Genomic DNA, 27,582 nt, shown 5'->3' with positions numbered 1-27,582 from the left:
TTCGGAACTACTGGCCCACTAACGAGCGGTCTAAAGTTTGTTCGGAAAATATGGATATTTCTGGAATGAATTAGGTATCAAGATTTTTTGTGCACAATTATTAGGGTTTAGATTAACTGTGTTCATAGTGTGGTCTATTTATAATCAGCAAAAAGGCTATTCAGTCTTAATAACCATAAATGGTTGGTTTTTAAACTAAAAGAGTAACTGGATTAATTTGGCTTGTTAATTATGATCCGACTCCTAATTGTCTCATCTTTGAGTGGATCTTTAATTTAGCTATGGTAGTCTTGATTAATTAGTGATAGGTTGGCTAGATTTGGGCCCTATGTGAACCAGTTACGAAGTTAAACTCGATACTTAAGTGATCAGAAATTTCAAAGGTTTTTGGAAATCCAAAATAATGAAATCCCAGGACATTACAATTATATTAGTAGATATGTGGTGATAATGTTTTGGTGTCTTGGGTATACTTGTGATTATGCTCATTTTTAAAAAAATTCACCCTGAAAATTTCCATTGTAGGATCCTGAGATCAGAACTTGGTGCATGAGAGCTGGGAGCCGAGAGCCGAGAATGAGATACTACGGAGGCTGTCGGCACCGGATTCAGTGGTTGAGAATTTTGTGAGCCCGATTCCTAAGTTTAGGGGTGACATTAATTACCAATGTTTCCTGTGGTGTTGTTCGTATTAGAACTAGATCTGCATTATTTTTATCACCATTCCATAAAATGAGTTGGAGGAATGGATGGACGGCGCCGATAGAACCCATACATCACGGTGGCTTATAGAACTTTGACACCAGCTAGCTTGCTGGTTCTAGGTCCTCAGCTGAACTGCGTCTGAGCCACTCAGCCCACCTAATAAATGACCGGGATCCAGCAACGTGAGACACGTGAGCCGCGAATGGATTCGCCCTCAAAAAAGGGGAATTTAAACACTCTGATAGGGTGGGATGGATGATACGAATTACAATCCAAGTCATGGTCCCAGTATAGATGCATCAGGAACCACAAATTACTTTCATTTGATCATTTAACCATCAGATTGGTGTAGATTTATTGGACTGTTAAAGGTGGAGATTTATTGGACGGTTAAAAATGAAACTATCCTATTTCACCAAACAAAATTTCACGAATCAGAGGCTATGATTTTCCAAACAATATGATTTTGGAAATGTAGATTAAAAAAAGTAGGTTCTACAATTTAGACGGTTTAAATCATACCATTTATGCAATTTATGAGTGCTGGAGTATCAAGAGGCATATGCTGCCAGTGTATCATATATCATGTAATTCCGGGGTTATAATCGCTCCGCGAGGAAATGTTAAAAAACGTGGGTGAAAAGGGAAATTATCCCAGATATTACATCAGTACCATACACTTATGGTACCGCAGGTTATTTTTATATGAATGTATAATACATATTAATATCGTATCCGTTCAAATGGTTTATATCATCTTGGATATTACTGATACTGTAAATAAGGTTAAAAAAACATAGGATGGACCACAACATTCAAATCAATGATTGGACAGGTATATGACAAAATCACATGTATGGTCCACCACATTAGTGGACCAGACCTAATTTCTCATCAGATTATCTGCATAACGATGAAAAACCACGTGCATCGATCTGAGGTACTGGACATATGATAAATTGGCGGGAAAAAATGTGCAGCACGGCAATCTCACGGTACAGGGCCGAGTACCTAATCATTTATCGGTGAAATAAAAAGGAGTTCCTCGGATGCTTCTTAAAAGCCATTATCTCCGTTTGTTTCAGGAATCGAGTCACGCTAGCGGTGGAGCTTCAGGAGCCGAACCGTGGCTCAGGCGACAAAGTTTCACACGTGTGGTCCCGGAATCCTATCTGGTCCACCCATCATATGGCCCACACGCGCAGGTTCAACAAAGACCGTTGATTTTTATTTATTTTTCTTTTTATTATAACAGTCCATGTTAATAACGAGACTTCCTCGGCCCATCTTCCTCGCTTACGTGTCAGTTGTACAGGACATCTCATCCCTTTAACGGTGGACACATCATGAAGATTGCTTGGTAAGAAAAGTAAGCCGGTCCAATCAAATCAATTTACGGCGGACGAAGGTGATCTGTGGGCCCCACAATGATGTGTGTATTTCATCCATTCGGTTCATCCATTTTTAAAGATGATTTTAGGGCTTTTTCCCAAAAATGAGAGGAATATAAATCTCAGGTGGACCACACCATAAGAAAACAATAGTGAGTGGATATCCATCATTTAAATCCTACTAAGGCCCACTGTACTGTTTATTTGACATCCAATCTGTTGATTAGGTCATAAAGACACATATGAAGGGAAAAAACAAAGATCAACTTGATCCAATACTTTTATGGGCCCCAAAATTTTTTTAATGGTTGACATTCATTCAACACTGTTTCCTATAATGTGGTGCACTTGAGATTGGGATATACCTCATTTTTTGTATAATACCATAAAATTATCTAGAAAAATAGATGGACGGCATTGATGAAACACATGCATCACGGTGGGGCCCACAGAGCACTGACCATCAGCCATTGGCTGGTGGCAGGGGGAGTAGCCAATCCATTTCCTACACGACTGCCCCTTCGGCTGTAAAGATGGGAGCCCTTCTTTAATCGTGGCCACAACTGCTCAGTCGATTGGCATAATGTAAAGAGTCATCAGCCATGCAACACAAATCTCTGTGGGGCCCTTTGCGATGCGCGTGACATCTGCTCCGTGCATCTTTTGTACCAGATCTTGTTAGAAAACATCACCATCAGCATCAACATCATCTAAGCCTTGTAAAAAAATGAGGATGATCCAAAACTCAAGTGGGCCACGGCACAAGGAAAGGTGGGGATGGGATCATCTAAGTTTTGGATAGATTGAACGCTCACCATTAAAACTTTTCGTGGGCCACAAAAGTTTTGGATCAAGCTGATGTTTCTTTTCAACCTTCTTCGAGGTCTGTACGACGTAATCAACAGGTTGGATGTCAAATAAACATTACAGTGGGCCTTAGGAGATTTTTAATGGTGGACATTCAATCACTACTGTTTTCCGGTGGTGTGGTCGACATGAGTTTTAGATCTGTCTCCTTTTTGGCATCAAGCCCTAAAATGATCTTTAAAAATGAATGGACGGCGTTGATAAAACACATACATCATGGTGGGGCCCACAGAGCAAACACATACAAACGGACAGGTTCGATCACATGACGGTGGATACGAGGAAGGTTTCAATGGTGGGCATCCCCATCTCGACTGTTCCCTGTGGTGTGGCCCACTTGAATTTTGAATCGGCCTGATTTTCAGGATCAGGTCCCACCACGGTCTGGCACAAATGATTGACGGAAGGGATTTTACGCAAACATCACAGTGGGCCCCACGGAGCTTTTGTTGCACAGGCTCTAGAAATTCGGGTCCACTGTCCAGGGCGTGCTCATGGCTGGCCCTTCGAAATGATTACGGCCAGCAATTAACCCCTTTAACCGCATCCAGCGCGGATCACTGTAACATTTCCTCATCTTCTCTGAGAACCATCATCTCTCTTGGACGGCCAGCTTCGGACACGTGTCAGCTATCAGCCAACAATTTGGTGGGCCACCCCCGGACTTTCCATAGTCCATCAACCATCCCAATCAACTGGTTGGGCAGAAGACGTCCAGAGCCACGTCTTTTGTTCATATCCATACTCAAACATGGACGCCGCTGGCTAGTGACGCTGACACTAGCGAGGTTGTTAGTGGTCGGTGCTATATGGAACCAACCATGATGTATCTCTTTATCCGCGCCGTCCATCCAATTTTTCCGATAATTTTAGGGCTTGGTACAAAAAATGAGATATATATGAATATCAAGTGGACCACACCACAGGAAAACAGTAGTAATTGGATGTCCATCATTAAAAACCTCCTAAGGCCTACTGTAATGTTTATTTGACATCCAACCTGTTGATTAGGTCATAAGGACCTGGATGAAGGGAAATGACAAATATCAGCTTGATCCAAAACTTTTTTGGTCTACAAAATTTTTTTAATGATGGCCATTCAATCAACACTGTTTCCTATGATGTGGTCGACTGAAGATTTAGATCTATTTTTAGTTTTTTTTTTAATCATAAAATGATCTTTAAAAATGGATGAACGGAGTAGATGAAACAAGTACATCATGGTAAGGCCCACAGAGCACCGACCACTAGCCAGTGGTAGGGTCACTAGCCAATCCGCGTCCCTCAAACATGTGGCCCACCTGACGATTAGACCAGCCTTGGCTTAAAAGTAGAGCATGTTCCACACAGATCCCTACATCCCACGGTCCCGATCGCTCACGCGCATGCCACATAAGCGCGAGCGCTGCTCCTCGCCCATCCAATCTGTCCTCGCTCGGATCGCTGTAGCATTACTCCAAAGTCCAAAACAGGAGTTAATGAGTTTTACGATCCTCATTAACTCAAAAACAGGAGTTAATGAGTTATACGATACTCGGCCGGTCCATGAAACTTGATACGCAGTCACTCAAAACTTGTACACGTGGAAGACATTAACTCGAAATAAACCGACAAAATGATGGAACAAGCTGTCGTCATATCACAATCCCAAAATAAGTTTGGTTGGAAAATCCTAACATCTGATTCACGGACACCTGTTTGTTGGAATATGACCCTTGGTTATTTTTCATTTTTAACCGTCCATAAATGTCCGCCAATCGGATGGTTAGATAATAAATCTATGAACCAACATTACGACAGTCTAATTTAACTTATGGGCATGACACCCATGCAATTTCCAAGCGCCTGCACATCGTCACGTACCTCCAGCTAGAGTATCAAATGATTTCTCCGGGAGCTAAAGGAAGTTTTCTCCATTACATCCCGACGTATCACAATGTGGTGCGTTGAAGCTTTCTCCCTTGAATCTGGATCATATTACAGTGATCCAAACGTTTAAAATATGATTTTTTTTTTATTTTTTTGGATATTAAAAAAATAAAATCTCTTGTATTGGATTATTTAAACGATTTGAATGTTGGTAATTTTTAATTAAAAATGGATGGTATATAACCGTTTATAATTTTTTTTTTTTAGAATAATCCTATAATAAAAGTTACTTCTACCGAAAAGACGGTTTGGATAATTGAAACAAACTCAATTCCAATCGCTATGGTCCGGACGTTTTGCACTGCAATTCATCAGGATGTATCGAAGCAAACCCGAAAAAAATGGGAGCGGATTGGTGTGACTCGGGTAACCCCTGAGTGACTGTTACCTATACCGTGGGGCCCACCTTGATGATTTTTTGTATATCCAATCCGTCCATATAATTCTACGGAACATTTTAGCACTAGATCGAAAAAATTAAGAAAAAAATTATCTCAGGTAGACCACGACAAGTGATTCACCATTAAAAATTCGAAATGGCAAATCGTAAGGTTTTCGTAGTGCTCATTTTCTTTATAACCAGTTGATAATGTCAAGAAGACATGGATGAAACGAAAATACAAATATCAGCTTGATCGAATACTTTCGTGGTCCATAAAAAGTTTTTAATAGTCTTTCATCTCTGTTTCTAGTGGTATGGTCCATTTGAGATTTTGATCTTCTCAAGGTTTGGGATCGCGTGCTAAAATGATATGTTAAAACATATGGACGGCGTGGATATACAAAAAATAAATCAAGGTGGGCCCCATACGGTTAGGGTAAGGTAACAGCTAATCCGCTCCCGAAAAAATACTCTTATCTCCTGTGGTTTTGTGTCGCAAAAACACATAGAGACGATCGCATGAGTTTGAACATTCGACGCCTACGAAGCCCTTCCTCCAATTTTCTATTCTTTATTTAAATAAATATTAAAATCCTCTATATATATGCGCTTTCATTTCTGCTCTCCTCTCTCTCTCTCAAAGCTGCAGAGAACCTTCCATGGCTGCCAGTTCTCTCTCCAAGGTAAATTGACTTTGATTTTCTTTATACGAAGTTTCTTCCTCTCTGCAAGCGATTTCACTGCCAGTAATTTATTTAGTAATTTTCTCGATTTTTTCTCATTTTCTCGGTGTATTTTTTGAATCCGATGCTATTTTTTTCATTTATTCTTATTATTAAAAAAAATAAAATCTCTGATCATTCGTTTCATCTGAATTTCTTGCTATTTTCATCGATTGAAGTCCTCGTTTGGCGTTCTTTGATGAAAATTCTGCTCTTTAATATCTTTTCCAAGGTTATGTTTCTCAAAGCGTGTCAGCATACATCTTAAGATATGATTTTGTTATAGGATCTTGGCCTGAAATGGATGATATAGAATTCAAGGCGACGTAGGAAACGCTGAAAGAGGAGTTATTCGATACTCTGGCTGTGTAGGATGCTTGATACCCAGCACTTAGAAATGGTACATGTGGCCTATTTTACCCCAAATGAACCTGCTAGATTGTGGAATCCACTGTCCTTAAGTTACAGTATAAAAATCAGGTCAAATATATGATTCTGTTATAGGATATTGACCTGAAATCAATGATATAGAATTCAAGGTGATGTAAGGAGTTATTCGATGCTCTGGCTGTGTAGGATGCTTGATACACAGGCGCTTAGAAATTTTACACTTGGCATATATTACCTCTAATGAAACTGGAATCCACTGTCCTTAAATTACAGTATAAAAATCAGGTTGGTTGAACAATCCTAACCTCTGATTTGTGTACACTTGTTTTTTGAAATAAGACCATTGGATATGTTTCATTTCTAACTGTCCAATAAATGTCCAACGATCTAATAGTAAGTAGTAACCAAATTAGTGTAATTGTTTTGCTCATGATACATCTAAACTGGTGTGCAGAATTTGGATGGTTTAGTTTGAATGATTTGTATGCCACACGAGAAATTTCTGAGTAATTTCTAACTGCCTGACAGCTTGAGTATCATCCATCACACTCTGCCAGAGTATCAAAGTATTTCTCATACTAAAATTTGTTGAAATTAGGCCTCTTTGGATTGAAATTAAGTTATTTAGTTTTGAAATTGGTAGATTTGGGTAGATGAATAATTACTGGTCAGATGCTGTTTTATTACTTTTAATTACTCTTTTTAATATCAACTAAAAAAATCTTGTTTGATTGAGGGGAGTGATTCCTCATATAAAGTTCATTATGAAACATTTGAATTTCCTACAATATTATCTGTGAGAATAATGTTCTGTGTACATCTGCTGGAATATTACAATTAGGTCTCACTTTCATAATATAACACTCGAGGAATAATACTGGAATGATGCCCACAAAGTGCACATGGGAAACATCTATAACGTTAATGTGGCACTTGTTTGTAGTGATCAGGATGGTTCACTTGGTGGGCCGCAGCCCAAAAGTTTGGATAGTCAGACAACTGTAGCTATCATGTTCGATGGCTGACAAAATTGACAGTTAACGCGAGAAAATTATAACTCTACATTCACTAGGCAACGTTTGCAAGAATTGGATGGTCAGAGCCGTCCAATCATGGCACCCTTTCGGCTTATGGTATGTCGACGCAGTGGCACGCCAGAATCAATGGTCCTGATCGGTGTACATATTTGGCTGGTGTATGACGAGGATGCCATTCCATATAATGCCCATGTAGTGCACATTCTGAATCAAATTAGCATCTCTAATAATGATTTTATGCATTTCAAAGTTTTTCTTTTTAACCAAGATGTGGACAATGAATGATGTGGCAGGGATAGATATTTAATTGGCTGCTAGTGCAAGATGGCTAAGAATGAAGACTCTGGTAGCCCTGGATGGACTGCTTCGTATATCATGCAGACAACAGAGGACGTTGTCGCAAGAGCGGTTGCTGCTGCAGCTGCAGCTGCCACCGTTCATACCTCACGCCCATCTGTGATCTTTTCATCCAAAGATGATCATGGCAACAGCCAACTTCAGAAACTACAAAGACAGGTTACAAGAGTCTTGAAGGGGTTTTCTTCTCCACCTGAAGTTAAAAGAGGAGCTTACAATCCAGAAGTTCTTACCAGCCAAAAGCGCCAGTGGGCAAGCTTACAGTTGCAGTCCTTGGTACGTTGATCTTGCTCACCTTGTCATTTGCTTCTGATACTTCAAAATTTATTGTGCGCAAAGGGTATTTAGAGCCTTCTTTGTTTTTCATAGGGCAGTGGGTTAGTGTTAAATTGTAATGCGGTGCTAGCTTTTGATGGATAATGTTTCATTTTGGCCAACTGATGTTTTGCACCTCTATAACTTATCTCACTGATGCTGAATGTATGTAGACCACCAGATTAGCAGTCTATTATAAGCAAGATGGAGGCTGGAGACATTTTCATAAAAAGAAAAGAAAAAAGATGGAGTCTGGAGTTCCTGGATACTCAGAAAGAGATAGTACTGTGATGGGAATCTGGGAAAAGCCCTCTCATTAACCTTCTTGTGGACTTGTTTAGCTATTGGGATACTGCTCCATTAGGAGCAAAGCTCCAAATGGCAATTGGTGTTTCTTCTTCTTCTTCTGCCCTTCATCTTGGCCATTATTATTGGTGCAAGAATGTTATGCCTCCTAATCTTGTGACTCGAAGCCACGATTGTCATATGCCACTCATCTTTCAATCATCAATCGTGTCTGGTACATCATTTTAGCTTCATACATGATTCAATGCGGATAGTAATTTAAGCAGATGATTTAACAAATGGGTAAAACTTATCCCAATTGAAAAGGATATAAATAGTTACCATTTAGAAGATCAAATAAGATCAAAATCCATTTTCAGATGCCACAAGATTGATGGAAGGGACTGATAATGGGCTTGGAATTGAATTTCCAGCAGCCTACTAGTTTCCACAACTAGAGAAGGAAAGAATCTCTCCAATCAAGAAGGAGAGAGATTGTGGATGGATGCGACAGCCTTCTAGGAGGGAAAATCCACCAGTACTATAGAGGAAACACTTCTCTAGAAAAAAAAAAAAACAAAACAAAAAACCCTACTTAAAAAAAAAAAAAAAAAACTTACGCACACACACCCCCACACACTCACACCGTAGTGGGTTTTCACCACCTATGGATACTCGAACCCTTGACCGGTTGTTGAAACTCCAGAGAGTCTTCCACCCGAGCAAGAGTAAGGATCCTAAAAAACCCTACTTCTATTCAATAAAGAATATCAGCATCATCATACTTCATATGTATGGACCTAGCCCTATTTACAAGATCAATGACAGCGAAATTCCTGAAAGTTAAATACCTATCTAAATTGCTATTGGTCCACGTAGAATTTCCTTAATTCATCTCAAAGTATCATTTGCTAAAGTTGTAATACAAGAAGGAAATAAACCTACACAGAGAAACCACATTAAAGAGTTTAACTTCCACAGATAACTTGTTAATATACAACTGCATGGGCCTATAGGTCCGTAAGGTTTTACAAAACCCTAAATGCACTTTATGGTTTGTATATTAACCATACAAAACCAATTGGTTGGACAAAACAAACCAATCTGTTCTTGTTTTGGGCCATCTGATTGGATTTGTGGGCTCCACAGCACACTCGGATGCTTAGCCTTAATGATCAATTAGTGGCACATGGGATCCACTTGTGGGCCTCCTCTTGTTCATGCGCTTGATGGGTTGTCTGCATGCATCAGTAGTTTGATGGAAATGGATATTTGTATTCATTACTAACCATTTAGTTATTGCTGGATCTTATTATTTTCAATATGATAAATTGTTGGTTCACTGTGTACAACGTGTGTGGGTGTGTGTGTGTTAGGTGCGTGTAAAAAAAAAAAACTGTGTACAGCGTAATGCAATAGGTCTATCAAGTTTCTCTAATTTTTCTTTCTTTCTTTCTTTCTTTCTTTCTTTTTTTTTTAAATATTTTTTTTTCAGTTTTCTTTTAAAAAGAAGTGATAGCGAACTGTTATTACCGTCGAGTTTCTTAATTTTGAGACTTTTCTTTTTGTTTGGGTACAGTATTTTGAGATTCCAAGAGTCTGAGGATTTTTATATTACCATTCTGCTGAAAAGTTTCTTTTTGATTTTGGCTGTGACAAAACTGGCATCCTTGTAAAAGTATAGTTAGATATTTGAAAATCTTCTTATCATTGCAAATCACGTTTATGTAGGACATATTTCTTAATTGTCTGTGGAAGCATTTCTCAGTCTTTTGTACCAGATGGTGATATTTTATCTCTTGTATTTCTGTTCGTCTTTATCTTGTTATTTGATGTCAACATGTACATATTTTGAATTGCATGCACTCCTTCAACTGGTTGCCCTGTCTTGATTTGTGTTTTATTAACCAGATATCTCTGATACTTTTAACCATGCAGGATCAAAGGCCTGTCAAAGAGCCTTCCAGGCTTTTTGAGAGCATGGTTGTTGTTGGACTTCATCCTAACTGTGACACTGAGGCACTTCAAAAACGGGTGTATGAGGAAAAATCTGATGGTCCAAAGAAATTACGAAGTTCACTAAGTTTCCAGCATCAAATTCACGGAGAACCTAAGCTTGAACCACAGGTGCTGATGATTGAATGTAGTGTTGAAGTGAAGCAACTCACATTTCTCATTGTTTATATAAGTTTGACAAAAGAAATAACTCTTTTTCAGTAGTTTGACAAAATGACTCACATGTCTCGGTGTTTATTTCTGGCTTAGCATTTCCCTTAGCATGCTTCCTATGCTATGCAAGTATAGGTAGCATGCTAAGGGAAATGCTAAGGGAAATTCTTTATATAGGTCTTTGTCAGATGTTTTCTTTGTTTTGGTTCTTCCAAGATGCTTGATTTAAATCAGTGCTGCAGATGACTTCTGTCGAATTCTTCTCAGACTGCCGATGAGACTTGTTTTTATGGTTGTTGTCCCATCTTACAATGCAGTTGGAAAAAAATATAAAGAATTACGCTTGTCACTTGCATGCAAATTTTGTACCTGAGGATTAGGACATTGAAAATGTAACTTATTACTTTTCCATTTTCAGGTTTTGTTTGTTTATCCTCCGGAAAAGCAACTGCCTCTCAAATATAAGGATCTTCTCTCATTCTGTTTTCCTGGAGGTGTGGAGGTTTGTATTAAATTTAATGGTGTGTTGCTTTACGTATTTTTAGCTTTCATTTGTATGATCTGCATTATGAAAATATCTTTGGTATTTTTAAAATATAGTGATATGCTTCTGGTACTTTAAGAAAACAGCAATTTTCTGTTAGCATCCTGATGCAGGACAGAAAGGGGTTACTTGATATTTCAGATTTTGGGTTAGATGAGGTCTAGGACTGGTCGAACAAGAGTGAAGAGATATTTAGGTGGGGTTCGGTATTTCAGAAAGTTAAAGAAAGACAAGAATAATCTGAAGGATAATCAACTGAGTCGTATAGCCTGAACTGGGGCTGTTAGAGTCTCATCTTAGACCTTAATTGAAGATTGGAGTCACACCAATTGATTAGAGATGTCACACCTCTAAAAGGGGTTGATGGAGTCACTCCACCAAAGAAGCAAATAAGTTCTAGAAAATTTTGTTTTCATTCATTCATGCTCAAAAGAGAACTAGCAAATGGCTTTTTATAGAATAGAAAACATTCTGAGAAGCTACATATGATTAATTGTCAATCTAGGAATATACTACTTTATATATCTTATGTTATCAATTCATCTTCCTATGCAATCTTAATTTCCAAGGCCACTTTTTTGTTGGAAACCACCTTCTTTACCATGCATTTCACCTTTCTCAAACCAGCACCATCTATAATGACTTTAACTATCTTCTAGTCCCTAGGCACTGGGGTTTGCATGCAAGTTATGGGCCTGTTTTGGGTACGGGCTTGGATCGTAGGCTTGAGTATAAGACTCTCAATGGATCGGGTTAGATCCAAGATCCGATTCACTCCGAACCTGTACAATGCAGAGTTGGATCTTAAAATAGGTCTGATTAATTAAATGGACCAGATTCGGTCTATAAAAATAAATCCGAATTATATTCGGGTTGGATCTAGATCTAGTAGTGAGATCTGATCGGATCCCCACTATTGCATGCTTCAAGCAGTCAACTGTTTCGACTTCCACAATAGTGAATTTTGTGTGGCTGTTCAACTACTGCTCTTTAGACTTCAATATTCTTGCATGATTCAAATTGAAAATATTCAAACTGCACCATTTTGTTGCTAAATTAAATATATTATCTTATATATTTTTTAGATTTGTGATGTGGTGGATTCGGACCAGATCTGACCCGAATTAGATGGCTATATGGATTTTTGGGTCGGAAATGGATTTGGCTATTTATAAGTGGATCGGATATGGATATCACTTTTTGGATCCGAGTTAGATCCGAATCCAATCCGAATCCGGCTACAAATTTCCAGACTTGGAGCCGGATCCAACTGGATCCGATCCAGATCTGACCCATTGAGAGCCCTACTTGATTATATGCCTGAGCTGTTTTTTTGGGCTTGGGCCTGTTGCCATCACATCTTGATATTTTCATTTGGAGTCAGCATTAAGCCCACATTACTCTTTTTTATATAGATGAATTAACCAATAGCATTTGCCATTTGTTAAGAGGTTCATTTGTGTATGTTTTTTGCAGATTTTGTGGGTATTGCTGGCAAGTCTAGAGAGGTGTCAGTGCTCAATTGGAGGTTTTGAAGAAGGCTTTAAACTGTAGAGGTTTTAGAATTAGAAGAACCAAGACAATACTTGGAACATAACTTAAGCAAGAATAGTTCTAGAGGCATGGCTTTAGTTGAGATCAGTGGGCAAGAGATTCCTCAAAGCGACACATTTTGTTTCCTTGCTCTATAATTGAAAAAGAATTTAGAGATCTATGAGGATGTCTTGATTAGAATAACAGCTTGGTCTATGAAGTGGAAATGTGCCTTGGGACTTGTGTGTGATAGCCTCATGCCAATGAATAAACTCATGGAGAAGTTTTCTACTATTTAATTGGCTATGCTATATTATGTGTGGACGAGTGTTGGGCCATGAGGAGGCAACATGGGGACGTGTGTTGCAGACATAAGGAGGTCTAGATCGACAGAATGGGAATGGTAGGAAGGATAGAATGAAGAATGAGTCATCAGCAGCGGCCCAAGAGTAGCCCCAATAAGAGAAATGATAGAGAACGTATTGAGATGGTTTCACAATGTGCTATAAAACTTGGAGATAGCTTTGATAAGGATGGGAACTTTGGTTAGGATTGAAGGCATGTTCACTAACTGCGAATGATCCCTTTGATGTGAATGATTTGTGGAACAGGAGATGTAAAGCCAATTCCGAACGGCTTTCTAAAGGTGCATTGTCTTGATTGCGTGTTGAGATATGCATTCTTGAACTATGGTGATCTTGAATAGGCATCCTACACCAATAAATTGAATAATCATACAATACCACTAGACAAGCACTGATGATTTTGTATCTAGTAAAAAATGTATCGTTGTGTGTGGAAGCACTTCTTTGGATCGTATGAGCCGATAAATGTGTTACCATCAAGAATATCTAAAAGGAATTTTGCTCTTCCTTGCATCTTGTGCTGGGAAAAGGAGGTGATGACATATCATCTTTCATGCATTGCAATATGTCATGGGAGATCTGGTGTTTTCTGTTTTCGTGTTTTGAAGTTTTTTTGGTGCTCCCGGATTCTCTTGAGGACTTATTCTTTAGTTGGTCCCCAACCCTTCGAATCCTGGGGTAGAACCCTGCTCTGGATGCTTCCTCATGCTATCATGTGGATCAAATGGTAAGAACACAACAAAGTTTTCGAGGATGTCTGTCTCTTGCCTCTGATAGCAGAATCCTCCTTGTGAGTTGCGGTCTTGTCGCCGAGGAGTTCAAAGTGGTCACTATCTCAGACCTTTCAACAAGTTGGGAGCCTTGTTCTTTGGGATAAATGTAGGAAGCCGAAAATGATAGATAATGGACTTAAATATGGATGGTTGTTGCATAACTAACCTGGCGAACTCCGCAATTGGCAGTGCTGTACACTACGGGAAATATTATGTCAAGGTGGCCTTCTTGGGTCTAGTTCCTGCAGGTAACTCCAAATGGGTTGAGTTAGACACCACTAGAACAGGCCTCAAGCTCTGTTGAAATCAAACTTCCAAGCGTTTAGTGGTGGAAAGCAACTTGTTAAATGAGGTTGTGTGGGTTTCTGGCTAACATGTAGTTCCTGGAAAGTGTAGTTCTACTATTAATGAGATCCAGGCCCAAGTGCCATTTATCCATGTTTTCTAGGCATGTTGCTGGAGAAGATTCCTCAGAGGATGTTTTAGGGGCTTCCAAGCCTTCGCTTGTGATTGAAAGTGTTTTGCTTTACCCGAGTGGACTGTTTTTTTTTTTCCTTTCTAATAAAAATTGTTCCTGCTGATTAAAAAAGAAGAAGAAAAAAGCAAAAAAGAAAAGCTGATGCCAAGTATCTAGGACAATTCGACAATGATGATGATGATCCCGGATATTTTCACATATCTTCAGAACCCCGAATATAATGATAATATCCTGATATGGGATTCTTTTTGTTTATTTTTAACATTCTTTTACTTAAAATTTCTTGTTATCCCAGAACCTCATCTCTACCTGATCCTCCCTCTCTTCTCTCTCTCATCTGCTCCCTCTATTTCTTTTAACCATCTATCTACTTTTCTTTATCTTTCCTTTTATTGTTTTTAATTTTATTTTAATTTTTTTAATGCATTCATTGTTTTCAGTTATAGTTTTTCCTTTACAGAATGTGTCCCGAGAAAACCTTCACGATATTTTTTTGGGCTGAGAAATTGCTGAGTATGAGATTTGTCACTTCAGTCTCGGGTTTCCCACTAGGTGACTAGAGTGTCATTGAATGTTGGATCATCTATGCCTCCTTCCAAATCTTTTCTTGTTTGATCTTCATGATGATGGATTGTTTCTTATCCCTTATCTTTTTGCCTTTCAATAAGCTTAATTGAGTTAGTGTACTAGTTTGTACCTTCTGGGAGAAAAATTCTATATGCATTTTCTTATATATTTGTTCAATTGAGTCATTTATCAGTGGATTACTGCATATATATATTTTAGTGGATTACTGCATATGTTGTATTATTGTCTTTGATAAGCTTGCCATAATTTTAGCTTTGACAGGTAACCTGTTTCTGCATTATCTTCTGAAAACTCTATTAATATTAGTTCATGTGCAGGTTCATGCTGTGGAAAAAACTCCTTCGATGAGTGAGTTGAATGAAATTCTTCTTGGGCAGGTATAAATGCTATTAGAACTCTTTACATTCTATCTCATGATATTTACTTCATTAATATACAAAACGCTTGTTGGGCTTACTACATGTTTCTTTTGACCAAAGTGACAAATTTGATTACTCAACCATATTTCAAATATGAGTTACGTTGATCATTACACGTCCTAAGTAGAGCTGTTCCCACCTTGTAGACACTAATAGCAATTAACATATGGCTTCATTCTGCAGGAGCACCTTAAACAAAGTGATCTATCCTTTGTGTTTCGGTTACAGGTAAATTTCAGGGTTCTTTTTTTTTTTTTTTTTCCATTTTCTTCTTTTGGTCACTTTTTTCTGTTGTTTGTCTTTGGTAAAACAACAATTTTGATCACACAATTATATGTGGATTATTATTATTATTATTATTTTTTGTATCCACTATATTGGTATTCTGATAAAGAATGGTGGGAATTCACCTTTTGTTTTTTGTTTTCTATAAAGTGGCAGGTTAACCACATGATGACATTTCAATCACATAATGCATGGAGGTTTTTTGCCTGTACTTTGTGTGTGTGTGTGTGTGTGTGTGTGTGTGTGTAATGTCCTCTGTTTGCTAGATACACTTGTCAAATGACGGTTGATAAAAGGAAATAAATAAGGAAAATTCCAATCAAATGAGGAACTTATTTGAAGAAATTTTTTTCCCTGATTGACGTTAAGTATTTTAAACGCAACTAAATTAGTCAACAAACTTGAATACTTGATCCACGGTGTTGAGGGTTAGAAATGTATTTTTTTCCCCAAGAAACCTCAGGTAAAGCAGTGCTCAACATCATTATTTCAAATACGCGGATGACACGCTTCTCTTTTGTGAAGCTAAGGAGGACTCGGTGGATAACCTTTGGAAAATTCTGGTTTGCTTTAAAGCTGTCTTGGGTTTGAAGATTAATGCGGCCAAATCTGAAATGCTTGGAGTGCACGTAGGTGGGGATGAGCTTCACCGCTTTACTAGCATCTTTGGTTGTAAGTCTGATGCCTTCCCTTTCTTGTATCTGGGGCTACCTTTATGCATTGGGAAGCCAACTAAGCATCCTTGGGGCAGGGTGATTGAAAGAATCGAGAGGAAGTTGGCCTCGTGGAAGTGTCGCTATTTATCTATGTGTGGCTAGTTGACTTTCTTAAAGAGGACATTCTCCAAAATGCCCATTTACTTCTTGTCACTATTCAAATGCCCCAAGTCGGTGTTGGAGAAGTTGGATAAATTGAGAAGGAATTTTCCAATGGGAGGGTGCTAATGATAAAAGGAAGTTTCATCTTCTTAGGTGGGATGAGGTTTGCAAACCTTTTTTTTTTTTTTCTCTGGGGGATGCTTCTCGAGATATGGATTTGGCATTTTGGGGTGGAGGAAGGAAGGCTTTGGAGACAAGTGATAGCGAGCAAGTGTGGCACGCAAGAGGGTGGATTCCTGATAAGTCTGTTACTGTGGCGGAATGTTTTTCCATCATTGAGGGATCGATTGTTTGGTCTCCGCCCTGTTGAAGGAACTTGCTGGAAGGCGAGATTGATGAGATTGCTGAACTTCTGAACTTCCTAAACAATGTTTAGCTTCTGGTTCTTGAAGAGGACTCAATATATTGGTCGAGGCATCGTTTGGGGAAGTTCTCAGTGAAGTCATTCTTTGAGTTGATCCGAAGGCTTCTCCCCAGTCTGGTCCACCCCACCTGTTCCACTTTTGGTTCTATAGAGCTCCTCTTCGGGTGGCGGTTTTTGTTTGGCTTCTTGGAAGGAAGAGAATTCTCACGGTAGATAATCTGCAGTGGAGATCCCTTGTCCTCCTGAATATTTGCTTAATGTGTATGGCTAACGTGGAGTTCATCGGTCATCTTTTCATCCATTGTTCCTTTGCCCATAGTGTTTGGAACCACTTCTTCAATGTCATGAATGTTAATTGGGCCATGCCAAAGTCTGTAAGCGAGCTGATTTGGGCATGGCACGACAAAGGAGTCAGTTAATCTGGGAAGGCTATTTGGAGATTACTTTTAATGGTGGTCTTTTGGGCTTTGCAGGGAGCCTAGATTGGGTAATGTTTTAGAAATGAGGGCGTGGGTATAGAAGATGTCATTTGTAAAGTTAAAGAGTTTTGTGCCTATTGGGTGGCTCATGTTAAGGCCACTGTGGGCGGCTCTCTTTTCTGAAGTTTTGTTGTTGGGGGTTGTTTTCTTTGTCCACTTGTGGTTTTTTAATAAATTGTTGTTGTCTCTCAAAAAAAATAAAAGAAAAATTCAAATGAACTACATAAACTTGGGTGACTTTTGAAGTATGAATAGACGCTTGAGGTGCCTCATATCTTTAAGGATGCAAAATCATCTCTACAAGAACTTGACATTTAAACTGATCTACATTGTCTCTTTAGGAGTTTATCTATACATTTTTCCAGTCCTTTTACACAATGAGGAAATAAGATCAATGTTCGGAAAAGGATGTTTCAAATGCATTCGAGAATTTCTGTTGCATATTAGAAGGCCTCATTCATTTGTGCCTCTGCAGGTTTGTGTTTATGTTCCTTGCGTATGGGAGGAAATGGTTTATTGGTTCCAAGACTTGGGATGGTACCTACTTTTATAGTGGCAGACACAACAAAAATGTCACTCTTGGAGACGTACACAGAGATTTATGAGTGGCAATAAACAATACAAGATGCATTTTGTTACTTTTGGAAATAAAATTTATCCCTTTTTTATAGTTTAGATGATTCTGATGGAGCAATAGAATCAGATTTCTTATTTTTCTGGTTTTAGTAGCCTATGCCGAGCATATATTTGTGGTTTTGTGATAATGGGTCTCATAAAAAGTTCATGCAACTACTTGTGTGTAGGGCCCACTTTGTTATGTGCATGACATCCAGCCCCTTTGGCAGGGTTACCCCACCATGAAAATGGGATGCCTCATTAAATCAGGCTGATCCAACCATTAGGTGGGCTACATTGTTTTCTATGTCGTAGCCCACCTGATAATGGGATTGACCTGGTTATTGGGGTGCCCCATTTTCATGGTGGGACGACCCTGCTGGTTGGGTCGGATACAATACACACACCATGGTGGGCCCAACACGTGACTAGTTGTGTGAGCTTTCCATTTTCTTGTATGCGATTCTCATGTGGAGTTCATAAATGGAGCAACAGAACAACCAAGTAGAGGAGGTTCCAGATGTAGCGAGGGAAGATTATAGCATTGGCCAGTAGTTAGTGCTTTTGAGTGTTATAACTTAGAAGTAGCACTTTGTGGGAAGCTTGGGAGCTGAATCCATATTCTTCAGGGTAGATGACCTTTTGTCATCTATTTCCTTAATCCATTTGGTTGACGTGTGATGTCCATCTCTGTATTCTGAGTATGTTTTCGTGTTGCGTTCTTCTGTTTAATAAAATCTTGTTTTGATTGAAAAAAAATAAAATCTCATTTAGAGTTCTATTGTTTTTCCTCAGGTGGCTGATGATTCAACTTTATATGGATGCTGTGTGTTAGTAGAGGAAATTGTACAAAAACCTTCAGGATTGATTTCAATGATTTCAGAGGAACAGCCTTTTTGCTCATCCTTGAGCCGTCTTGTCATAACCACACCCCGGTGTTATTGCATACTCTCAAGGCTTCCATTTTTTGATTTGCATTTCGGTATACTTAAAAGGTGAATTTATTTATATTCTTTTGATATTTAGTTGCCTATGCAAATATGCATGTTCTTTTGAGCTAGCCGTTTTCTTTATCTTCTGTTTCTTTGTATATATTAGTGTACACAGTCCTGTGTGTACATGCAGTCCACCATAATGCTAGTGTACAGTCTTGCGTGTACATGCACTCCACCATAATGTTATTGCATACAGTCCTCTGTTTATGCCAAAAGAATATCTTGTTTATTTGATTTGATTGCATTGTGATTGTATTGTATATAATTACAGATGATCTCTTTGTATCCTTGATAGCCATAAATAAATGTCATGAGAGGAGAGGATACATGCTCTCTAGTCTCGTTTCTATTCTTCCCAATGATTCCTCTCTTTTTCTATAAGGTATCGGAGAATTTCTGATCCATAAACTTTTCTGGGCCTGGCATGCTGGTATGGCTGTGGGCAGCATTAGGATGAAGTGGAGTCTCGTTTAAGTTTTGCTAACTGCCTTGTGGATCATTTGGGGGGAGCTGAATAACCGCTGTTTCAGGAATATCTGTGCTCCCTCATCAGCAGCAGTCTCTAAGGTGTTCTCCCTTGTTAGGGACTGGGATCCTCATTGATTTGGTCCATCCTTTAGGATCTTCATTAGGATGTATTTCCTTTTTTTTTTTTTTTTGCTTTTCTTGTCTTCTTTTCTATTGTATTCTTTGCCTTCGAGCTTCTTCTTAATATTATTCTTTGCCTTTCAAAAATTAAAAAATTAATCCATTTTTCAATCTTCCATTCTCTCTCCTTGCAATCTTCTTCCTTCCCTTCCTTTATCATCATTTTTCTTCTGTTTTGAGGGTCCACTGTCTCCTTTTTTCTCCCTAAGATGATGGAAATTTGCTGAAATTCTCCATCATCATCATTGTATAGATGTACTTTCAAAATGGGGATCGCATGAAGGCTTTATAGACTGGAAGAGAATATTTCCACCAGCAGGCTTCGGCTTAAGGAAAAAGCAGCTACAGCAGGGTTCAGCAGACCCCCTTCTCGGCACTTGCTGCAACAACCTAAAATCCCAGGTTGACACCACTGCTTGCACTGGAACTAGAACTTGACACTAACAAGTGCTCTAGACCCAAGATTTGGCACCCCCAGCTCCAGGCGAGATCTAGGTACCTTCCAGACCCATGATTTGATGCCTCAAACGAGATCTAGCACAATCGAAAGCTCTCGATCGATCTCAGATCCTGCACACCCATCTGCTTCAGAATCCCGTTCTGGTGCCTTCCTACTGCAACCTCTTTCCAAAGCCATTGTCATCGCTGACATCCATCTTTGGTAAATCCAGCATCATCCACCAGACCTTTCAGCCCCGTCAGTGTGACAGGAAGCCTATTCCGAGAACCCCAATCGCTTGATGAGTCCTGTCGTTGCTGCCTGCTTCACTGAAAGCCATTTCCAGGCTCATAGTTGTGTTCTGGGACCAATTCTGAGGACAAGTACCTGCAAACTTGCTGGATCTTTGGTCCAGTGTCTTCCGGTTAGTGTTTTAAATAGTGCTCGTAGTGTAGCGTACCCATAGTGCTATGTAGCATAATAAATAGTGTAAATCCCTTGTAGCATACAAACGCTATAGCTACATAGCATGTAGCGTATGTAGTGCACGCTACTATACACACACACACACACACACAATTTCATTGTATTTAATGTTGAGGAATGTGCACTTGTATTGTACTTAATACTTTTAACCTGTGGGATTTTTATTTCTTTTCATACTTGTGACTTGTGGTTTCAATTAGACATTATTAATTAAAGTGGTTTGCTTAGAAAGTTGAAGTGATAATTATTTGATTTGGTTTATATATGTGGATTGACTTTTAATAAATGATAATTAATAACTTGTTTGAACATGCTTATATCTGTCTTTTAGGCATATTTATTTATTATTATTTTTTCTTACTATTTATCATATTTTTTCTATTTTTAAATTAAAAAATAGAAGTATTGTGTAGTTTATGTCACATGCTACTCTATTAATGCTACATGCTACAGAGGGCGGCAATTTTCAACACATTTCAAGCTTTATCCTATTCATTCCAGCGGTAGTTGATTGGATCCATTTGATCTATTTGGTTTTCTTTTAACAATGGTTGATTTACTGAAAAGTGATTTAAAAGCCCACATTTTAACAAGACAATGATAATCCCAGCCTGTCTGTTACTTCCATTAGACTAGAGAGGAGCAATTATTTAGAATGGTCATAAGCTGCATAGATGTACATCGGTGCTCGAAAGAAGTTAGGGTACATTAATGGCTCTAAGAAACATCCTAGATCTGATGACTCGGCTTATGCTGATTGGGAAAGTGAAAATTGGCTGGTTATATCATATTGTCATGGTTGTTAAACTCAATTGAACGTCACCTAAGTAGAGGTCTATAGTCTATACTTCTTGAAGATAACAAAGGATATATTAGGTAAGATTGTGAATATGTATTCTTAGGAAGAGGATTCGATGCTCTTATACCACTTGACACCACAATCAACAGCCTCCAGGAAGGAGAGTGTGCAGGCTGATCATGGGCCCACGATCCACGGTCGAGGCCCAGGCTCATTAAGCCCAAGCCCAAGCTCTATAGCTGGCCCATCAATAAGGAGGCTTAAGCCTCCTATTTAGGTAACTAGCTAGCAAAATCAATTAGCTAGCTATGCAATAATCAGTCTGTCAAATTTCTTATTTGCATTCTTATCCCCCAGGCATTTCTTCTATTACTTTCCATTTTTGTAATAGGTTATTGGTTGTCAATAATATTATGAATCTTCTTATATGTATGTCTTAAAGCTCATATAATGGCCTAGCATGAGTGGTACAAAGACACATTTGAATTAAATAAAAATTCTAGAACGTTTCTTTCTACTTTTTGTGATCTTTGTGCTTACCTTGGAGGTGCTTATGCTTGGGCAGACCCTCCCCATTAGCCAGCTGTGCCAGTTTGGTATCAAAGCGGGTCCTAATGGTTGGGTTGAAGTCCTGGATTTTCCAGGTCATTTAATCATAAAATCCTGCATCTTTTTCTTTATTTTCTTCATTGCATCCAATCGCCCCCCCCCTCCCAATTCTTTTTTTTTTTTTTTTTTTTTTCTGGTACAAAACCCAAAAGTCCAATTAACAAGGGGAGGCTTTGCCAAAAATTTGGCGGCCATTTACCATCCATAATCCTGCCCAAAATCAGCATTGTTCCAGCCCATTAAAACCCACCAAATCAACTCTATTCCAGCTCATTAAAACCTCAAAATTTGCCCCATTCCAGCCCATTAAAACCTCAAAATCAGCCCCATTCCAGCCATAAAAACCCTTAAAATCAGCCTTATTCCAGCCCATTAAAAAAAGACAGCCATATTCTAATCTAAACCCAGCCTCATCTCAATCCATTAAAGCCCAGAACCTCAGTTCATTAAAAATCTTTTGTTTTTTTTTAAAAAAAGTCCTATGCTCTGTCCATTACTTTGGCGGCGTCAACACCTGATACAATGTCTACCTATAGTGGTCACATCTATTGAGGAAGGCTTTTCGATCAACAACGAGACAATTGCACTAGTCCTCAGGAGTTCGTTTATGACTTCATGTAAGGACTCTTTGCAGAGAGAGCCCATGATGCTTCGATAGAAATACTCAAGAAAGACAATATCACCAAGAAAGTACGAGTTGAAGTTTCATATTTCATGGGTCGTCTTGATGTAAAGGCCTTTGTCGACTGGATTACAACGCTTAAAGATTATTTTGCATGGTATGACATGAACGATGTCCAACGAGTGACCTTTGTCAAAGCTAAACTGAAAGGCCCAACAAGAATTTGGTACGTGAAGCATCAAAAACAATAATCTCATCGTGGGTCGTCCTGCTATCACCAGATGGGTTGACATGAGAGAGAAGCTGGAAAGTGAATATTTGCTTTCAGATTACATGGATACTCTTCTCCAGGAGCTCCTTGCGTTAAAATATGGAACTTTATCGGTGGATGACTATATTGAGAAGTTCAATGAGCTTTCTATCTGTTGTAAGCTTGCAGAGACGGACCGTGTAACGGCTAATCACCATGGGGTATGGGTTAACTCATAGTCAAGTGGCCAAACCAAATACCACATACGCACATGGTTAGGAGGCTTAAGTAAATGCCACTCACGTGCGATCAAGTGACTAGGTGTGCATCCTACACACATGGTCAAGGGGTCTAAGCAGCCTCACATATTATCATAGCTAAATGGTCAAGCATACTACGCTTGATGTCATAGTTAAGGAATTATATATACTTCACATGTTGTCATGCTTAAGGAGTCAAACATGCTTCACATGCTGTCATAGTTAAGTAATCAAGCACAGTTCACACAGATTGTCATGATTAAATGGCCCGTTTCATACACGCATGCTTTAAGGACTAATTAGGCACCTCATACACAGATATTGGGGCTGACCTTGTGCACTACGGTCCATGTAAGGTTGATGAGATCTCAGCCACCACAAGAGGGTGCCTTGCTGATTTTTCGGTCCCAATAATGTACATTGAGTGGCTAGTTTAAAGCCCTTCACACTTGGCCTTTGGGCTGAACTTGTGCCACTCCTTTGTGCTCAGTGGGGCCATCCTAAATGCTATTAACTCATGGCTAGATGGCCCACTAGAGAGTTCGGTCCACACAAATTTAAGGGCTGAAATCAGCACCCCACTAGTAGTAATAACATGAAACACATTACATTATTCCATTCAATCCTAGGGGCTGATCGAGGCATAGCTTATAGGAAGCTTGGGCACTTGTTTAGGCATCATTCCATACTTGTTTTAGGGCCTAAGGATGGCCATACCCTTCTGTCCAAAGTGGATAGATTGGGGGACCTGAAACTGTCCAAGGGCGGGACGTTTTGGGCCCACCAAACATCCTCCTTTGGGCTCACTTTAAGCTCCTCTTGGGCATAGTTTAGGGGCTGGATTAGGGCCCATCCTGAATATGATTCAAGGGCTGGTCTGAGGCCCTCATACAATTGTTTAAATGGCCCAACAAGAGGGTCCAACCCAGGCCCAAGTGAGGGTCAAAATTCAGCAACATGCATTGCACTTCCACCCTAAACATTGTAACATAAATTTTAGGAACCATTTAATCATCAAAGGGGAGCATTCAAACGTCTAAGATGCATCATGCGTACATGAGATGAGGGCTGGAAGTGGACCACCCAACTGGCAAACGAGTGGGAGGTGTGGGGCCTCCAAACCATTCAAAGGTTGGGATGGTTTGGGCCTACCAACTGCCCCAACTATGGGCCCATTTGGGGGGCCTCATGCATGGTCTAAGGGCTGGTCTCGGCGCCATCTTTGGTGGGTCCAGGGATGGGTCTAGGCTCACTCCAAATTTTCACTGGATGGTTCCTTTTGGCCAGCTTGGTTAACCCAAGCAGTTGGGCTCAAGGGGCCTCCAGTCTTACATAGTTTTGAGTCAAATGAAGGGCCCTACATTCATGTGTTGTGGAATAACCGTGGACCCATTTTTGGTGGGTCCAAAGATGGGTCTAAGTCTATCCCAAAAATACTTTAAATGGCCATGTGAGGCCAACAAGGCTGGCCCAAGAATCAGGCCCAAACACCGCCAAGTTTTATCATTTTGGGGCTCAAGCAAGGGCCTTGACCACATAGTTTTGGGGTTGACTTGGGGCTCATCCTTGCTGGACCTTCTTAGCCCATTTAAGCCCACAAATTCCATAAACATCCAGGGACAAGTCTGCCCCTTTGGAAGTCCCATAGATGGCTCACTTTTGGACCATCCAAACTGTCGTTCGAGGGCTACACCTTGGGTCATTAGTGCATGATCCAAGGGTCTTTCTTTGGCCACCGTTGGCACCCTGGATCTCAATCCTTATGACCTCAAAAAAAGTACAAAAATAACAGAGATAAATCTAAACAAAAAGTCCCAAGTGGTGGGCCTCTTAGATCATCGCAACCATCCAATGTATGGGACCTGGTTGGAGCGTCCAATTGGGCTGTTTAGGTGCCCACCTAGGTACTAAATCTCAGGCCACCAAATCATGGGAAAGAAAAAGGAAGAAGTGCAAAGGTGGGAATTTTTTATTTTTTATTTTTTCGGGGGGTATGGGTATAGCCCACCTCTATAACCTCCTCTCTTTTCTTTGTTCTTCCTTCTTCTTCTTTTTCCTAAAATTTTTGGGTGTAGGAAAAATAGGCTAAGGGCCTAGGAGTTTTCCTCATATAGAGTTTGTGAGTGGAGTAACTCATCATGAGTTGTAGGGGGTGAGTGGATGGTGATGTAAGGGTGCGGGTAGCAAGAGGGTTAATGGAGGGTATGCATGGGTGGATGTGGTGACAGAGATTGAATTGTTTGGAATTTTGGCTTCCTAACCAGATCCGAGAGGTATATTGCATATATGTACACTTAGGATATTGTAGGTTACAAGAGATTTGAATTTACAAACAAAGAGGGAAATAACAACGTAATAACAACCCTAACAAACATTTGATTTGAAATTTAAAATACAAAAGAGAGGTTTGTTAAGGTTGTTGGAGAAGATTAAGGGATTTGACTGTCTTTATTAGTGATCTCAGTCAAAGTTACGGATGTTTTCTGCTTAACATCCCCCAGCAAGCTGGAGGGGGGGAGACACACCCGCAGCTTGTCTCTAAGAGGACAAAACCAAGCTGAACTTAACCCCTTAGTGAACACATCAGCAAGCTGGTCTTGTGTGGAAAGGAACTGAAGGGAAATGTCCTTGTTAGCAACATTCTCCCGAATGAAATGAAAATCCACCTCAATGTGCTTAGTTCTGGCGTGAAAAAAAGGATTGGAAGCCAAGGCTAAAGCACCAATGTTATCACACCAGAGAATAGGAGGAGCAGCAAGTGGAATGCAAAGAGCCTGCAGGAGCATCCGTATCCAATACAACTAGCAGTGGCAAAGACAAGAGCTCGGTACTCAGCTTCAGTACTGGACCGAGCCACCACAGGTTGTTTCTTAGCTGACCAAGACACCAAGCATGAGCCAAGGAAAATACCATAGCCTGTAGTCGATCGATGATCATTAGGATTCCCTGCCTAGTCAGAATCACAAAAGGCCTGAAGAGATAGAGGACCTTTTGTGTACCATAAGCCATGATGAATAGTCCCCTTAAGATATCTTAGTACTCTTTTAGCTGTAGACCAATGAGAGGAAGTGGGACAGTGCATAAATTGGCAGAGTTGGTTGACAGAGAATGAGATGTCTGGACGGGTGAGGGTGCAGTATTGCAATGCCCCAACTGTTTGCCTATATTCTATCACTTGATTAGCAGTAAGTGGCTCACCACTAGTAAGGGACAACTGAAGTCCTGATGAACATGGTGAGGGAAAAGGTTTAGCTCCTGCCATTTTAGTGCGATGGAGAAGATCATTAATATATTTAGTCTGCCTCAAGTGTAAACCAGAAGAGTCCCTGTGAGCTGGCATGCCAAGAAAGAAATGCAAGTCACAAAGGTTCTTCATCTTAAACTGAAGCTGGAGCTGACTGATGAGGGAAGACATCATGGTCTGATGTGTCCTGGTCACTAAGATGTCATCAACGTAAATGAGAAAGAACAAATGAACATCATTGTTGTGATAAACAAACAAAGAGGAATCCACAATGGATGAGGTAAAACCAAACTCGTAGAGTGATTGGGACAGCTTCATAAACCAGGCCCGAGGAGCCTGTTTCAGGCCATAAAGTGATTTCTTAAGTCTGCAGACATAATCAGGAAATTCTGAGTTAACAAAACGTCTAGGCTGCTCCATATATACTTTCTCATATAACACCCCATGTAAGAAAGTATTAGAAACATCCAGCTGAGTGATAGTCCAGTCAAATTGAATGGCAAGAGTAAGAACAATCCGAATAGTTGCAGGCTTGATGACTGGACTAAAAGTCTCAGTACAGTCTATGCCACTTTCTTGTTGATAGCCAATAGCTACCAGCCTTGCCTTAAATCGATCAACCTCACCCGTTGAGGTTTGTTTCACCTTATAAACCCACTTGTTATCAATAACAGCATGGTCAACAGGCCTAGGACAGAGAACCCGGGTTTTATTGGCCATTAAAGCATCATACTCCTCTTGCATGGCATGACACCAAGCCGGATCAAGAGATGCTTGTTTGTAAGAACTAGGTTTAAGAGGTACCATAGTATTGGTTAGAGCAATAGGTGAGTGTTTAGTGGAGTGGAAGGAGGTGAAATTAGGGAACTCATGGGTTCTGAGGGTACCTGTTTGGGATCTAGTGGTAATAGGATGCAATTTTGGAGGTTGAGTGTTTATAGGAGGCGAGGAAGGTATGCTAGGTGCAGGGGTAGCTGAAATGGACAAAAGAATAAATTAAGATGGAGGGTCAGAAGTGGATATATTGGTAGGAGGAGAATTTGATTCGGTAGAGGAAGGTGTTTCAGTGACTATAGGAGAAGGATTAGGATGAGAAAAAATAGGAGGAGAATGAGATAAATCAAAATTTGAAATAAAAGGAATGGGAGGAGATGTACCTATTGAGGAAGACTTGCTGTTAGAGGTAGAGATGGATTGCACTTCTTCAGCTGCAGGAAACTTAGATTCATTAAACACAACATGCCGAGACACATATCCAGTGAGAAGAAGGATCAAGACACCTGTACCCTTTTTGATTGGAGCTTTAACCCAGGAAAATACACCTCTTAGTTCTAAACATCAGTTTGTCAGAGGAGTAAGG

The 27,582-nt window shown here is 39.7% G+C and overlaps 1 protein-coding gene across 4 annotated transcripts in view; it reads left to right on the top strand.

Annotated features, from left to right (window-relative positions):
- The first annotated feature begins 5,776 nt into the window (after window positions 1–5,776).
- Window positions 5,777–27,582, top strand: part of LOC131227526 (uncharacterized) — a 50,389-nt gene continuing 28,583 nt past the window's right edge. For 2 of the 4 annotated variants that reach the window (XM_058223321.1, XM_058223319.1), the window contains exons 1-7: window positions 5,779–5,957; window positions 7,717–8,056; window positions 10,319–10,507; window positions 10,968–11,051; window positions 15,148–15,207; window positions 15,433–15,477; window positions 18,666–18,865. In XM_058223321.1, the coding sequence (XP_058079304.1) occupies window positions 7,748–8,056; window positions 10,319–10,507; window positions 10,968–11,051; window positions 15,148–15,207; window positions 15,433–15,477; window positions 18,666–18,865 (887 nt within the window). In that variant the 5' untranslated portion in view covers window positions 5,779–5,957; window positions 7,717–7,747. Of the gene's footprint in view, window positions 5,958–6,282; window positions 6,397–7,716; window positions 8,057–10,318; window positions 10,508–10,967; window positions 11,052–15,147; window positions 15,208–15,432; window positions 15,478–18,665; window positions 18,866–27,582 lie in introns of all 4 variants that reach the window. The other 2 variants (XM_058223320.1, XM_058223322.1) reach the window with 2 other exon arrangements.

The sequence above is a fragment of the Magnolia sinica genome, chromosome 15 (assembly GCF_029962835.1).
Source record: "Magnolia sinica isolate HGM2019 chromosome 15, MsV1, whole genome shotgun sequence".
NCBI classification, from domain to species: Eukaryota; Viridiplantae; Streptophyta; class Magnoliopsida; order Magnoliales; family Magnoliaceae; genus Magnolia; species Magnolia sinica.
The sequence above is the reverse complement of the archived record's forward strand: the minus strand, read 5'-3'. Positions and strand labels throughout refer to the sequence as shown.